This window comes from Mastomys coucha, unplaced genomic scaffold (genome assembly GCF_008632895.1).
Source record: "Mastomys coucha isolate ucsf_1 unplaced genomic scaffold, UCSF_Mcou_1 pScaffold9, whole genome shotgun sequence".
Lineage (NCBI taxonomy): Eukaryota > Metazoa > Chordata > Mammalia > Rodentia > Muridae > Mastomys > Mastomys coucha.
The window spans coordinates 83,287,560-83,301,577 of NW_022196915.1; the positions used below are offsets into that span (position 1 = coordinate 83,287,560).

Below are 14,018 nucleotides of genomic sequence, written 5' to 3' on the forward strand. Positions count from 1 at the left end.
TTTAAACAATTATTAAATTAATAGTTGTTGAGACGAAAAATTCAACGTGCTTAATTGAAGAATTTGAACAATATATTTCTCAGTGTTTATTTTGCTGAGATTAAGCACCATTTGAAGTGTCTGCGTGTAGGTGAGGAAGCCATGGGAAAGGTTTCTCAACCACAGGGGAAATTGGACATGGATTAGTTAACCTTGCATGCTACATGGATTGGTTAACCTTGGTTATAAACTTGAAGGGATATAGAATCACCATGGAAACCAATCCCTGAAAATGTCTGAGGGAGTGTTTATATTTGGCTAATTGAAGTGGAAAGCCCATCCTAAATAGAGGTAGCAATAGCCTGATTAGATTATGGTCAGAATAAAGAAACCAGCTCACAGTAGCCCTTATCTATGTTTTTATATGGAGACAATCTGGAAAGCTTCCTTCAGCTTTATTGCTATGATGTCTCTATACAGAGAGCTGTATCTGCAAACTGTAAGCCAAAATAAATGCTTCCTTCCTTTCTTAACCAATGCAGTCATGTGTTTGTTACAACAATGGGAAACATAACTATAACAACATGAAAAATAATCTCAATTTATTGTCAATTTAAGTTCTGTGATGCATAAACAGTAAAACTACATTGACCTCATCAGCATAATAGACTCATATACAATTTACAATAATTTATCTCTATAAATATATAGGTCTTAAAGCTTTAAGGTAAAATGATAATTGTCTAAACAGTATTTGCCCATTCTTCCTGAAATTTACCTTACTAAACACTAAACACTGCCAGTTCTCCAGACTAGCAACAGTCTGGCAAATTTTCTTATTGAATTTCTCTGAAGGTTGCCTTTATAAAAAGAATGCTATAATGGTCTTCATGTAGTTATTTCCCTTAGCATTTAGTTTTTCCAGTTCTGAAATCTTGATGAGTATATTCTCTTCTATCTGTCTTTACATGGTTTGAGTTCTTTTGACATTTTAGGGTTATCCACGAGAATGTAAGATTCATAAGAATTTAAGGTATCAGTGGTATAATGTAGAGACCAACTATTTGTTTTCTATTCTCACATAGCACTGTGTGTGTGTGCACCTGTGTGTAAATATTGTGTGCATTGTGTGTCTATGTTTGTGTTTGTATGTCTGCGTATGTATTTAGTGAGTGTGTGTTGAACTGGTTTAGAAACTCTTTTTGTATTAAGCAAACAGGCTACCAATTGAAACTGAAAGACACCATTCTCATTCATTAATAACCAGTTTTACTCAACATTGTCTTTTTTATATGAAAGTAGTCATAGACTTTTTACAAATTAGTATATATATATATATATATATATGTATATAAATGTATATGAATGTCCTCATTTCATAATATATGTAAAAATTATACCTTTTGAAATTATATATACACATATACATTTATATATATACATATATATATGTATTTATATAATGTTTGCCCAAAAATCTTTATTTATAATATTTAAAATTTCAACTTTATGTACTTTTCTTCTATATTACAATAGTATTCTTCTTCTTCTTCTTCTTCTTCTTCCTCTTTTTTTTTTTTTTTTTTTTTTGTTTTTGATTTTTTGAGATAAGGTTTCTCTGTGTAGCCCTGGCTGTCCTGGAACTCACTCTGTAGATCAGGTTGGCCTTGAACTCAGAAATCTGCCTGCCTCTGCCTTCCAAGTTCTGGGATTAAAAGCATGCAGCAGCACTGCCCAGCCGTATACTATTATTTTTAACAATATATAAATTAAAAAAGCATACCAACTTTTCCCTGAGTCAGAAACTCCAATGTTCAGATCTTACTATATTTTGTGTACAGTAGTAAGTATGTCATTGAAAGAAAAAGTATTGGACATTTTATTTAACAGACTAATTAAGAAAGAAAATTTTTATAATATTTTAAAATTTTTACTCTAAAACATATATTTTTCTCTTATTTTATACCACATATTTTTATTTCCATTCTCCCTTAGTTTCTACTTAATCTTAATTCCTTTCCTCACTTAGGAAGCGTGAACAATTTATTCAGCATGTAGACAATCCTTCATGTTTCTATATTCTCTTCAGAAGCTGTATCTTCTTCTATGAGGCTAAATCTTTGTTATTTAACATTCTACTTTCAAGTGGCCTTTACATTTAGAATCTTGACAAGCAAATCAACTCACAGGCACTATTCTAATTACTCACAGGGGCCCATTTTGTTCAATGTGACATCGTAGTCAGCCATTTTCTTTGGGAAAAATAAAACTTCCCTCAACTACATTTAATTAACATAGACAAAGTAAGTTTACTAAACAAGATTTGAGCTATTAAATGTCCTAATATCAATCTCAAATGCTGTGGTTATTAACTTGGAACAGGGTCGAGTCACTTAGCATGTCAAGGTTTTAAATGCAAAGGAAGTGCTCTATATTAGGGGCAGATGGGTTTTTCAGCACTTCTACCAGGCAGTTGGTCTTCCCTTTGAGTGTGCAGTGGGAACTATCTGTCCTCTGCAATTAATCTCAACTACAGCAATGTTTCCCATGTCCTTGTTATCATCAGGATTTATACCATGATTCAGAACTTCCTCGACTCCATCTGTTATAAAATTGTCCCAAGAGACCATGAAGTGGGATATCAGTATGACTTTGTAGGTGTTGGCATATGTGTGAAGACATAAAAATCACTGGCTTTCTTATTCCCCTTTTGGATATTTCCTTCCTTCTTAGATCTCTTTCCTCTGCATTCTGAAACTTAGTCTAAGAAACCACATCAATATTTCTGAATTTCTAACAACATATTATGAGTTGGTAGCTAAAGATACTTCCAGAAGAAAATTAACTTTTTCCTCCTACTTTCCTCAACTTAAACACCTTGGAGTTTTAGAAAGCTGTTTCCAGATTGCAGTATTTTAATAACATGAGTTACAACAGAGACATTGTTTTGAAAATTGTATGCAAATAGAAAGGGTATCAAGTCAAGCCTCTTGATATTCCTCTGTGCTTTAACATCCTAGTTTGCAATTGAAATTTTAAAGTACATAAGTCTGTGACCTAGACATTTTATTCATGTAAATGAGAAGTTATAGGATCCTCAATGTATATAAAAATATATAGCATGGACAGAAGAACAAACAAACATCTGTGCATGTAGGAGCTCAGACAAATCCAAGTATATAACTTATTTCCCTATGTTATTTCTAAAAAGCAAGAACTTATAATAGATCAAACTCATGTGAATTCTTACTATTTGTAGTAATTTTGTCTCACTCTTTTCTCCTTTTTAGATTTTAGAAATTTATTTATGGGGATAAAAACAAGTGGAGTGAGGGATGGTAAGTGAAGATGTCTATTCCACAACATTATGATGAGACAGTTACCTTGATAACAGATGTCTCCACCCTGGATGGAGGACTCTGAACTTGTGCTGCTGCTGCCATATTTGCAATGGTGCTAAGGTGGTTCATCTGACTCATTGCCATGGTGACAGATGCTGGAGGTAGGCTGACAGGAATGAGAGGGTGAGGCATCATCATAAAAGGAAGTTCCAGTCCTAAAAAAGAGTACAGATAGATCATGACTGCTGTGTTGAGGTTAAAATCACCAATGACATGTCATTAAGAGTCAAAACACTGAAAAATATTCTAATTGTGACAGTCAAAGAAAAGACAGCTTGTTTATTTGTATATAGTAATATTCACTCATGACTGGGAACTTAAGCCTACAGCTAACTAGTTTGGTGCCATAATTCATCATATCAAGTTTTATATGTTTAATACAAACACCCAGGTCTTGGCTTTATTATTCCTCCTGGCAACATACCAACTTACAGACATGCTATAGTTTTGATGATCCTGACTGTGTGAATCCAGTATATCTTTTTATTATTATTATTATTATTATTATTATTATTATTATTATTATTATGCTAGTCATTAAAGAAAATAATTTTTAAAACTACCACTTTTAGTGCTAAAAGTTGCCATCGTACCATTTGGCGGAAGGTGGCTGTGCTGCAGATGGTTGAGAGGATGGCTAACTGGAAGGCTAAACGCTGCAGGCATGCGGGCATGTGCAACAGGAGCCTGAGATCCCTGGGATGGGGGAGAGTGCAGTGTTTCCTTATCCCAAGAACCACCACTGCTGCCTGTGGGGAATGAATATAAATTATTTGGATAGAATATTAATCCAAATCATCCAAACACTAATTTGAAATGAGATCTGACAAGGTTTAACATTGGGGAATTAGCAAATGGCCTTGGAGGGAAGGGAGCTGAAATCAGACAAATTTCCCTCAATTATGCTTTCTCTCATTTTGTTTTGTAGACAGGATGTCAAATTTCAGAAAAGTAATATTTGGAACCGTTTTACCTACTTGTAATGTCTAATCCTTTTTGAACTAACCAACTTAATAGTAAATCATCTTTACTGTATAACTAAGTAATTCCAAAGTAGAATGAAGGTTATACAATGCATTTTATTCCTTTCAGTAAACGATAACTTGGTCAACATTGAGAATTAATTGTGTGGCTTACTTCAACCACAAGAACCGAAATAATTTCAATCATACGAACAAAACTTAATTAAGCATTGAAAATAGAAGACAAAGCATCACTTTAGGAAGCATGATATTATCAAAGTAAAATACCAGAAGTGTGTTCATGAGTTCAGCACTTGCTTCCAAACAAAATGAAATGTAAAATTTGAATAATAACAGGGCTAGAGTCAGTTACCTGTCTTTTGAAGGACAGATACATTAATATTCAGGATAAGGTCAGAATAATTTAGGTTTTGAGATAATTTATAAGAATTCCATAGAAAGAATTTATAAATCATGTGTTCAAATTAGTTTGGCAACATTAATGCATTTCTCTAGATTATAATATGAAATTATAGATTTAACTTTATGTTACCTCATTAATTCATTTTAAAATAGATAATACTCTCATAAACATGGAAACAGCAAGGTTGGTAAAATTCCCTTTTAATGCTTTAGCTCCACTAAACGCCATGTTGTTAAATCTCTATGACATAGTTTTCAGTGAAGAATACTTAGTTACTGGCAGGATAGTTTTCCCTTTACTTCATAAAGACAGTTAAGGTTCAATATAAATTCAAACTCATTAGCTCAATACTGTCTGGATCTCAGAGTAAATTGTTCAGAAGTGGATAATGAAAACTCAATTCAAATTCTTCAGCAATCAAACAAAGCAATTTTATTAAACAATGAAAAGAATCAATTAAATGGATATCTTTATTATCTTTATTATTTTACAAGAAACTATGACAGCTTTTAGTTTAAAAACGTTTATAGCGTTATACAGAAACGACTCACATAAAAGATATTTCATCAACCTGCTCCCACACTTGGATACAAAAGTTCATTTTCATATTCAATAACTTTATATACCTTACCACTCTACATCTGACTTTTTGACACATATTCCAGTCAAATGCGAAATAACTGTACAATTGTGAACTTCTCAAATGCATCCTGTCAAGAGACTATTAGGATCAAACTCTTCAAATAATTTCACTTTGCTTCATTTTATCAAACTATGTGCAAACACATGACATATTGAACATGTAATAAACATATTTTGAGATAATAACCTTAAAGGAAAAACACCTAAAGTCTGATTAAACAGATATACAAAAGATAACACTTATTTTCCTCTCTCTGTGGCACCCACAGTTTCTTAATAGGGGAGCAGCTCTGCTGCCACATAACTATTTCCTAAGGAGGTTTCTAATGCTACATTAAATTTCTCACTATGTAGAAAGCTATTAAGCCATCTCCACCAATCATCATGTGTTAAACACTCATGATGGTAGCTCATTTAGATAATAAATAGAGCAAACAATTAAGAAATAAGTCTGATGAAAAATACACAATATATAACCAAGTCAGCTGTAAGTGATTTTTGCATTATTTATAGTGTACTCCTTCTGCATTAGTGTGGATGAATGAGAAATGAAAAAGGCTACTTCGGAAATAGACATGCCTACAATTAATAAAGTTATGATTTCAAGTCATTTCATTTTATACAGTATCTCACACACAATAAGCAAGTAGGTATAATATATATATTATGTTATATGTATATATGATATTATATATATATACAATATATATACATATATATATTGTATATATATATAATTCCTCTCCCTTTGTAACTTTTCTCTGCTTTCTACCTCCAGGTTAATAACCCCATTCTCTCATTTTGTTATTTATGCATGTGCAAAGTATTTATATTTTATATTTATACATACAGCTACTAATGTCACATTTAATTTTTAAATCTATAGTATCCATTTCCATTCATGGTTTAAAGTTCCAATTCTTTTCTGAAATAACATGTTGAGTTTTGAAAGTTCACATTACTGTTTTTTTCAGTATATTCGTAGGAAAAAGTTCTTAAAATAGAATTTATAATGTAGCCATGTAATCTCATTAAAAAGAGAAATGATCAACTCAAGATTTTGAAACACAATCCATAGGCAAGAAAGGAAATAGGTTTTATAAAATAGTATAGCTAATTTTTCTTTAATAAACATGCAAAATTGAGAGTAAATATATGGCACCATTTATTAATCTAGTATAGATAATTATATTTATCATTTACTTCATTCCTTTCATTATTATATATACTCAACAAGGAATGAATTGCAGAACAGTTGACTACATTATTTTCAAATAAATTTTCATAGAATACACACAAAATAATTAAATGCAAATTATGGTGATCTGTAGGTATTTCACTATATTTTCATGCATTAATAATGGTAAAAGTATATTTGAATATTATTCTACTTTATACCTAAGTGACATGTAATGAGTTGTTCTGATTTCCCATAGACTGACCCTGATAAAGGAGACAAATCTCTAAGGGACTAAACATCACACCACTGCTTAGTGAGTGACAGTGATAGACTGTGACAGGAACCTGAGATTGTCAAGAGTCGTTTACAATGAAAATAATGTCAAGAGTGGATGCTTACTCCATTCCATTGGAGAGCACTTAGGAGGATGTCAACTCCATCCAAGGATGAAAACATGAGTCTAAGTAAAAGCAAACACTAGTCACAGTTTCCACAGGAATTTAGCTGTGATTTCAGCTATGGGAAAAATAGATATATGATTTTTCAGTGGATTCATTTCAATCAAATTGAAAATGACACATAAGCTGTATGTACATTGTATGTACATTTAGAAATAGTCCTTATGTGAATATATAACAGAGTCCTCTCTTCTCTGTATCTTTCCGTCTCTGTTTCTATCTCTCTTGCCTCTCCTATCTATCTATCTATCTATCTATCTATCTATCTATCTATCTATCTATCTATCTAATTTACCAATTGAGTCCATTTGATTTATCACATAAGTGCTGAAGTCATCTAGAGATTTGATTTGACACAATCAAATTGATACAATGACAATGAGCAATTTGCAATCCTTTAATATTTTCCTTATGCCTTTAAAAGATAACTATATAACATATCTCTACAGAGTACAATGTAATACTTGGAAGCATGATTATTTAAGGACATACACTAAGCTGGGTCATTTTTTGCTCTTTCTGTGAAGCTAGGGATCAAACTTGGTGCCTTGTACTATTTTTCAGTCATGATATGCCACTGAGCTAATTCCCAGGCAAACTGAAATATCTTTGTAATCCTATTGAGTAAAAAATGTAATATTTTATCTTGAAAATTTTTGGAAAATAATGGAAATGGAAGAAAGAATGATTTCAATCTTAAACTACTTGGAATTTGATCTCATGAGGTATATCAAAATGAACTACTTTATGCAAAACGCAGTTCTTCACATGAAGTCTCTTTATTCAAACCCAACTCAAGAAAGTTTTGATGCAACTGAAAATAAAAAATGTATAGCCATTACTATCAATATAAAAGGTTAAGTGGTGTATGTGCAGCAGAAAGTGGTAATTATATTAGAGAACACTTCGCTTTTTGATGCTATTGCTGTCATACGACTCATTAGCACCACACTGTCTCTGTTACCCAGATGAAACAGATCCCCCAAAACAAAACAAAACAAATCCAGGATAGAGCTGGTAAATACTTCCATAGCATTCAGTATGGGGAAAGAAAGAGTTGCTACATTCTTTTGTATTTACTAAACATATGAATCTTGTTAATATCTTTGATAAGCTGATTGTAAGCAAGAGCCAAATGATTCCACAGAAATAATGTTGAAACTAGATCAATTAATTTCCACAGATAAACTAGACTGAGTTGTAGACAATGACATAGAAATGATCCAGATATGTATATGTGTGTGTGTGTGTGTATGTGTGTGTATGTGATCCAAAAATATAATCTCACAGTTGCCCAAAATTACATATTTTATTATAATGTAGCTATGTGTCTTCTAACCTTTAAAACTACTAACATAGACATTTCTTCATTTTCTCAGTGTAGTTTTAGTAAGCAAACAAATGAACTAAAAATTATCCTCTCTAATAGTTTTATAATTTCCCTATAGCTTTGACATCATTTCAAATAAATGTGACATATAGTAGATTCCCTATAAACTTTTTAAATAATTGTCATGATAAACATAGCAACTTTATGTTCATGTGTAAGTACGATAACCAAAAACAAGTTTATGTAAGTGTAAGTGTTGATCAGGACAAGTTAAAATCAGTTTTGATTTCCATTAGTTCTTAGATTTTAACAACTTGAGATTTTAACAATTACATTTTTGTCTTAGAACAATTAACCAGAAAAGCATAATCCTCTTCTAGAAGGGACTGCACCCTCATAGGGGTAATATTGAAATTTTTTACATGTTTGCCTCTTAGGGTTCATTTATCTATTACAGGCCAGAGTACAAAGAATAATATTATCAGTTAGTTGTCTAAGCCAGAAACAGAAGCATGATCCTTATCTCTTGCTTTCTTACTTACCATTGATGTTCAATTCCTTTTTATGCCTGGTTGATTGCATCTATGCAATTTATCTCTACTCTTTTTCTATCTGAACAGTTGTAATCAGTTTGAAGGAACTGAAATTTGTACTATAATGTACAAATTTTAACACTGTCACTCCCTTGCATAGGAGTCTCAATGGTTTGCCATTTATATGAAAAATGTTCAAAATTTGGAGCTTGTGTCAGTATGAAACAGTCTGCTTGTGATTTTGTATTATATTTATCATTTAAGATGACAAAATCATCTAGTAGGCCATTCTTACCCTGAAAATTATGAACATAATTGGTCTTAACACTTCCATGTGGTAAATGTGCAGATAGAAGACAGAAGGTAAATACAGATGGAGGATGATATTAAACAAATATATTTTAAATATAAATAAAGTTAGAGAAATATGAAACACAGGATATATACATATATATGAAATATACATATATACATACATATATGAAAATTATGAAACAAACTTGATTGTATACAAATAGAAATAAAGATAGTAAAATTATTAATGATATCCTGAGATATACATTAACAGAGAAAGTGTAGTGGTGTCATCCCTAATGAAGCAGTGATGATGGCCATGAAGATATCTGATATTTATTATGGGCTTTCCATTTAACAGGCTTCTTAAAAAGCTATCTATGTAACTACACAAATGCTACATTTTCAAAAATCTAATTATGTAGTCCTGGCTTGCATGGAACTCATAGAGATCTACCTGCCTCTGCCTTCTGACTGCTGGGACTAAAGGCATGTGCCATGACACCTGACATTTAAAAACAAATCGTTAATAATTCTGAAATAAACATATTAATAATAATGTTATGCAATATTTAACTTGCTCTGGGATTTGATTCTCAGTACTATGTAATCACAACACAAACTATTAAAAACTAGTAATCACCTTTGTAAAATGAGAGAAGTGAATTAAAAATCAGTTCAATTTATATTGGTTGAATATGATTTAAATATAGATTAATATCCAGTAGGTAGAAATACAAGACTGAAATCTGAGAGAGAAACAGATACTCAGACGGAGAATTAGGAATTATTTACAGAACAATTTTCACATATGTTAGGATAGGTGTGTTTGTTTTTTATTGGAGACACCAACCAAGGTTAAGCAAATAGTTGGTCCTGGTTCACATAATTTAATAAAAACTTTGTTACAATAAATTTGTCGCAAAAAGAGTTGTGCTACGACATCCATGTTTCCCTACTTCTTCTAATGTAGAATTTTCTATTTAATACAAGGACCAGCATAAATATGTGTATATCCAACATTTCTTGTAACATACAATGAATCAATACATAACATGCTGATTGGACTCGGAAATGCAATATTCTTAAATACTACCTAATCTAGGCAGAATAAGCATTGTCAACGTACAAGCATACGCAACTAAATCTCCCTTGAAATGTGCCATTTATTCAACTTGAAACTCAACATTTAGCTATGAAGTCAGTAGACTTTATGTAGTAAGGCTGTGTGTGTCAAAGAAGAACTCAACACACTTCAGGCCTACAGAAATAATATTAGAGTATAGTGTAGGTTACATGTGGAGGGAAGGGTTGATGAAAGCTACTGTCTAGAGGAAACCATACCTTTAAGTAAACACTATGAAGACATCATAGTCACCTCTTTCATTGCCTTTGCATACACGGCCAGGTGAGAAGACTTTCAAGCCAAAATGACCAATACAATTTTAGTCACTGGCAACAGGAAAACATTTTAGGAGATTGCAATTTAAATGAATATTTCTCAACTTAAAAGTAAGACTCCCAATTTCATCTCAAGAATAAGTGATTTCAAAGTGCTCCTTCAGACTTCAGTTGAAATCTGAAGGAGAATAAGAAAAGGGGGACGAAATGTTTATGTGAGGATTAATTTTGTGACAATGTTTACCCCTGTAGGTCATTTTAAAGTAAAATTTAAATAACCCCTATTTTATTTTACAATGAACTACTTATAGTAACTAATGTGAGGAACGAATGATATAAGGAAGGATGTATTGTGCCTAAGGTTACACATTGATACTGTCAGAGTTAACCCTGCACACAGAGTTAAGGTCCATTAGCATAAATAAACAATGAAAAAATAGCTGCAAGAATAAAATCTGGTTAACTCAGTCATAAATTATCTAATCTTCAACAGGTTGTACAGCAATATTCAAAAGGAAAATACCGTTCTGGACATGGTGGGACAGATCTAATATCATAATACTTGGAAGACTGAGACAGTAGGACCAACATTTTTAATAAAGCCCAGGGACACATAATGAATTTAGTGCTAGCCTTGGCTATGGAGAAAAATCATGTACAAAAAAAAAAAAAGAGTTAAATAACTCTTGCAAAATATTCGAAGGGTAGCAAAAAATTTTAAAGCTCTTCAATTTGTGAAAAATAATTTTGTGTAAGTTATCTTGGTCTACTAACAATAGTAATAAAGAAAACTAATACATTTTAAATGTTTAATATCAGTGTATTAAGTCTCCCCAATGAAAATACAATTTTCTTCTTCTAGGAAACGCAATTACTAGCTATATATTGTTAATCATAAGAATCTTTCATAGGAAAAAAGATTTTTTTCTCTCTGTGATCATTGTAATATCACTAAAATCTATACTTATTTTGTAATTTTAGGGAAATGCTGTACCTCTTTTTTTGTTTGGATTTATTTTGTTCTTACAATTGTCTGGGTCTAGGACCTAGGTCATCACTTCCTCATAGCAGAGGCTGCAGTTTAAACACATGTTCTCATGTGTTCCAGGCTCATCTCAAACTTGTTATGGAAACAGGGATGTCCTTCAACTTCTGATCTAGTTTTTTTGCAACCTCTCAAGTGCTAAATTTATGTGTATACATCAAGCTATCCTGATTTATGTGATATAGGGCTCAAACCGAGAGACTTGTGCAAACTAGACACATACTCTTAACAACTGAGCTTTCTTTCTGGCCCCAACAAATGTTTCTGTTAGCTAAAATCACATCAAAACCCTTTTACTATTTCAACAACTGTATACAAACAAACAACAACAAATTTAAAAGGAGATTTAAGGACAAATCCTACTTGGGAACACCTTATGATTAAAGTAATCTACTTGAAATTCTTTTGTTTTTTTTCTTGTTGCATTTGAAATTTTGTTCCCTGAGCTTCCTACATGGAGCTGATTTTGACAATAAAACTTACAGAATATATTTTAGATGTTACTTAAATATCATTAAATATTTAATAATATAGTTAAATAATATAGTTAAATAACATCACAAATATATATACTTCTGTTATAGATAGCAATAAATAATTTCAAAATTAACTTAATTTTTTCTGTGATAAAGATACAAGTTTGGGTGTTTATCATCTATTTTAACTTCTACCGACTCACAAAAGTATTCTTCATAAGACTACAAGAAGGCTTAATTTTGTTTTTGTTATAGTGGTGATTTTACCAGGGCCTCAGGCATGCCTGCTATATATTGTACCATTGAAATGTACCCTAACCCTCAAGGTCAGAGTATTTTTAATTCTGTCAGACATCTTTCAATGTAGAGAAAAAATTATGAATTGTTTTATTAACAATATGTTTTTCAATTCCTAATGAGAAATTAAGTGTCTTTGAATTAATTCACATTCTTCTTTATTCCAATGCTAAGCTGTTCCTAAATTTTGAAAATATGGGGAAAAAATGAGTAACAAACATCATGTTAGTCAATGACCAAGAAATGTATTTGAAGGTCAGTAAGCAACACACAGTTCAATCTTCTGTCAATACTGGTCATAACAGTACCACAAAACACACAGTAAAACCACCCTTGTGGTCATTATTGACATGCACTGTTATACCAAGTGGAGAGCCAGGAACTGCAAAACGAGAAGATAGGAACTGTAGTGTATACGGCTGTTGACAGTAGATAACATGCTGGCCATGGAAAGCACAAGGACCTAACTTGTGACCCCCACATATCTCTTTGTTTTTGTTCTAAGACTCTTATTATTGATTGATTGATTGACTTGTTACATTCTGTTTATTATTTAAAGTTCACACGATGTACTCTGATCACAGTTTCCACCCCTATGTCCTCTCAGGTCTGCCTTACCTCCTAACCCATCCGACTCTATTGCTTATTTCTCTCTCTTTGGGAACCAGTGCTCCCAAACAGCCACTTAAATGCTGGACATGTTTATCAGCCTGCTACCAATTTCAGAGTTCTGGAGGAAGAGACAAACTTTATTTGAAGTAATCTGGCTACCTGGCTTGGCTGAAATGGAAACTGTATCTAAGACACAGACAAGAGACTGTATCTAAGTATATCAGATGGAAAGGAATTGAGGAAAACACCAGATATCATTTTCTGGCCTTTATATGCAATCTGTGCACTCTCACAGATGAACATACCCTCATTTGAGCTAGCGTATACCACCCACGTATGCACATGCACATGTGCATGCACACATACACATACACAGATATACACGTGTGTGTGTGTATGTGTATATGTGCATGTGTGCAAACAATGAAATATATTGAGTACACAAAATTGCATTGCATGCTAACTGAGATATTAATAATGGACAAATGCTTATTTTGTGTTTCTGTATACTACATGTACATGAACTATGAAGATCATATGGATTTGTAGTGAAAGGACTGGCCTTAAGAATATATTGGACAGATCATTGTCTCTAAGTCTTGTCCAATACATTTCAGAGCATATTCAGATCATAGAGCTGTCTAGTCGGGGCAATGTGTCAGACATACACAAATGGTGGCTTTGGATGACAGCTAGGAAAGGCAAGTGAATGGAGATGCAAGTACACATTAGGAAGGCAACAGAGGTCACACTGAGGTGGGCGCGGGTCAGATTATGAAAGCTCTCAGGTGTCAGGATGATGAGTTTGGTCATCATCTTAGGAAGAAAAGAGGGATGATTAAAGTGATAGATCAGGTAGCAGGACACAGAAGAGGCTCATCATCAGGAATGACCATCCCAAATTCTGTCATCCACTATATTGATATTGATATGACCGAGACACGTATCCTAAATCTCATACTTCAAGCTATGGAAAAATTGCCA

General features: G+C 32.5%; 1 protein-coding gene across 1 annotated transcript in view; it reads right to left on the reverse strand.

Annotated features, from left to right (window-relative positions):
- Nucleotides 1–14,018, reverse strand: part of Dach1 (dachshund family transcription factor 1) — a 378,885-nt gene that overhangs the window by 125,638 nt on the left and 239,229 nt on the right. The window contains exons 5-6 of the mRNA XM_031361020.1: nucleotides 3,974–4,129; nucleotides 3,363–3,535 (exon numbers count right to left, since the gene is read on the reverse strand). Coding sequence (XP_031216880.1) covers nucleotides 3,363–3,535; nucleotides 3,974–4,129 — 329 coding nt within the window. The remainder of the gene's footprint in view (nucleotides 1–3,362; nucleotides 3,536–3,973; nucleotides 4,130–14,018) is intronic.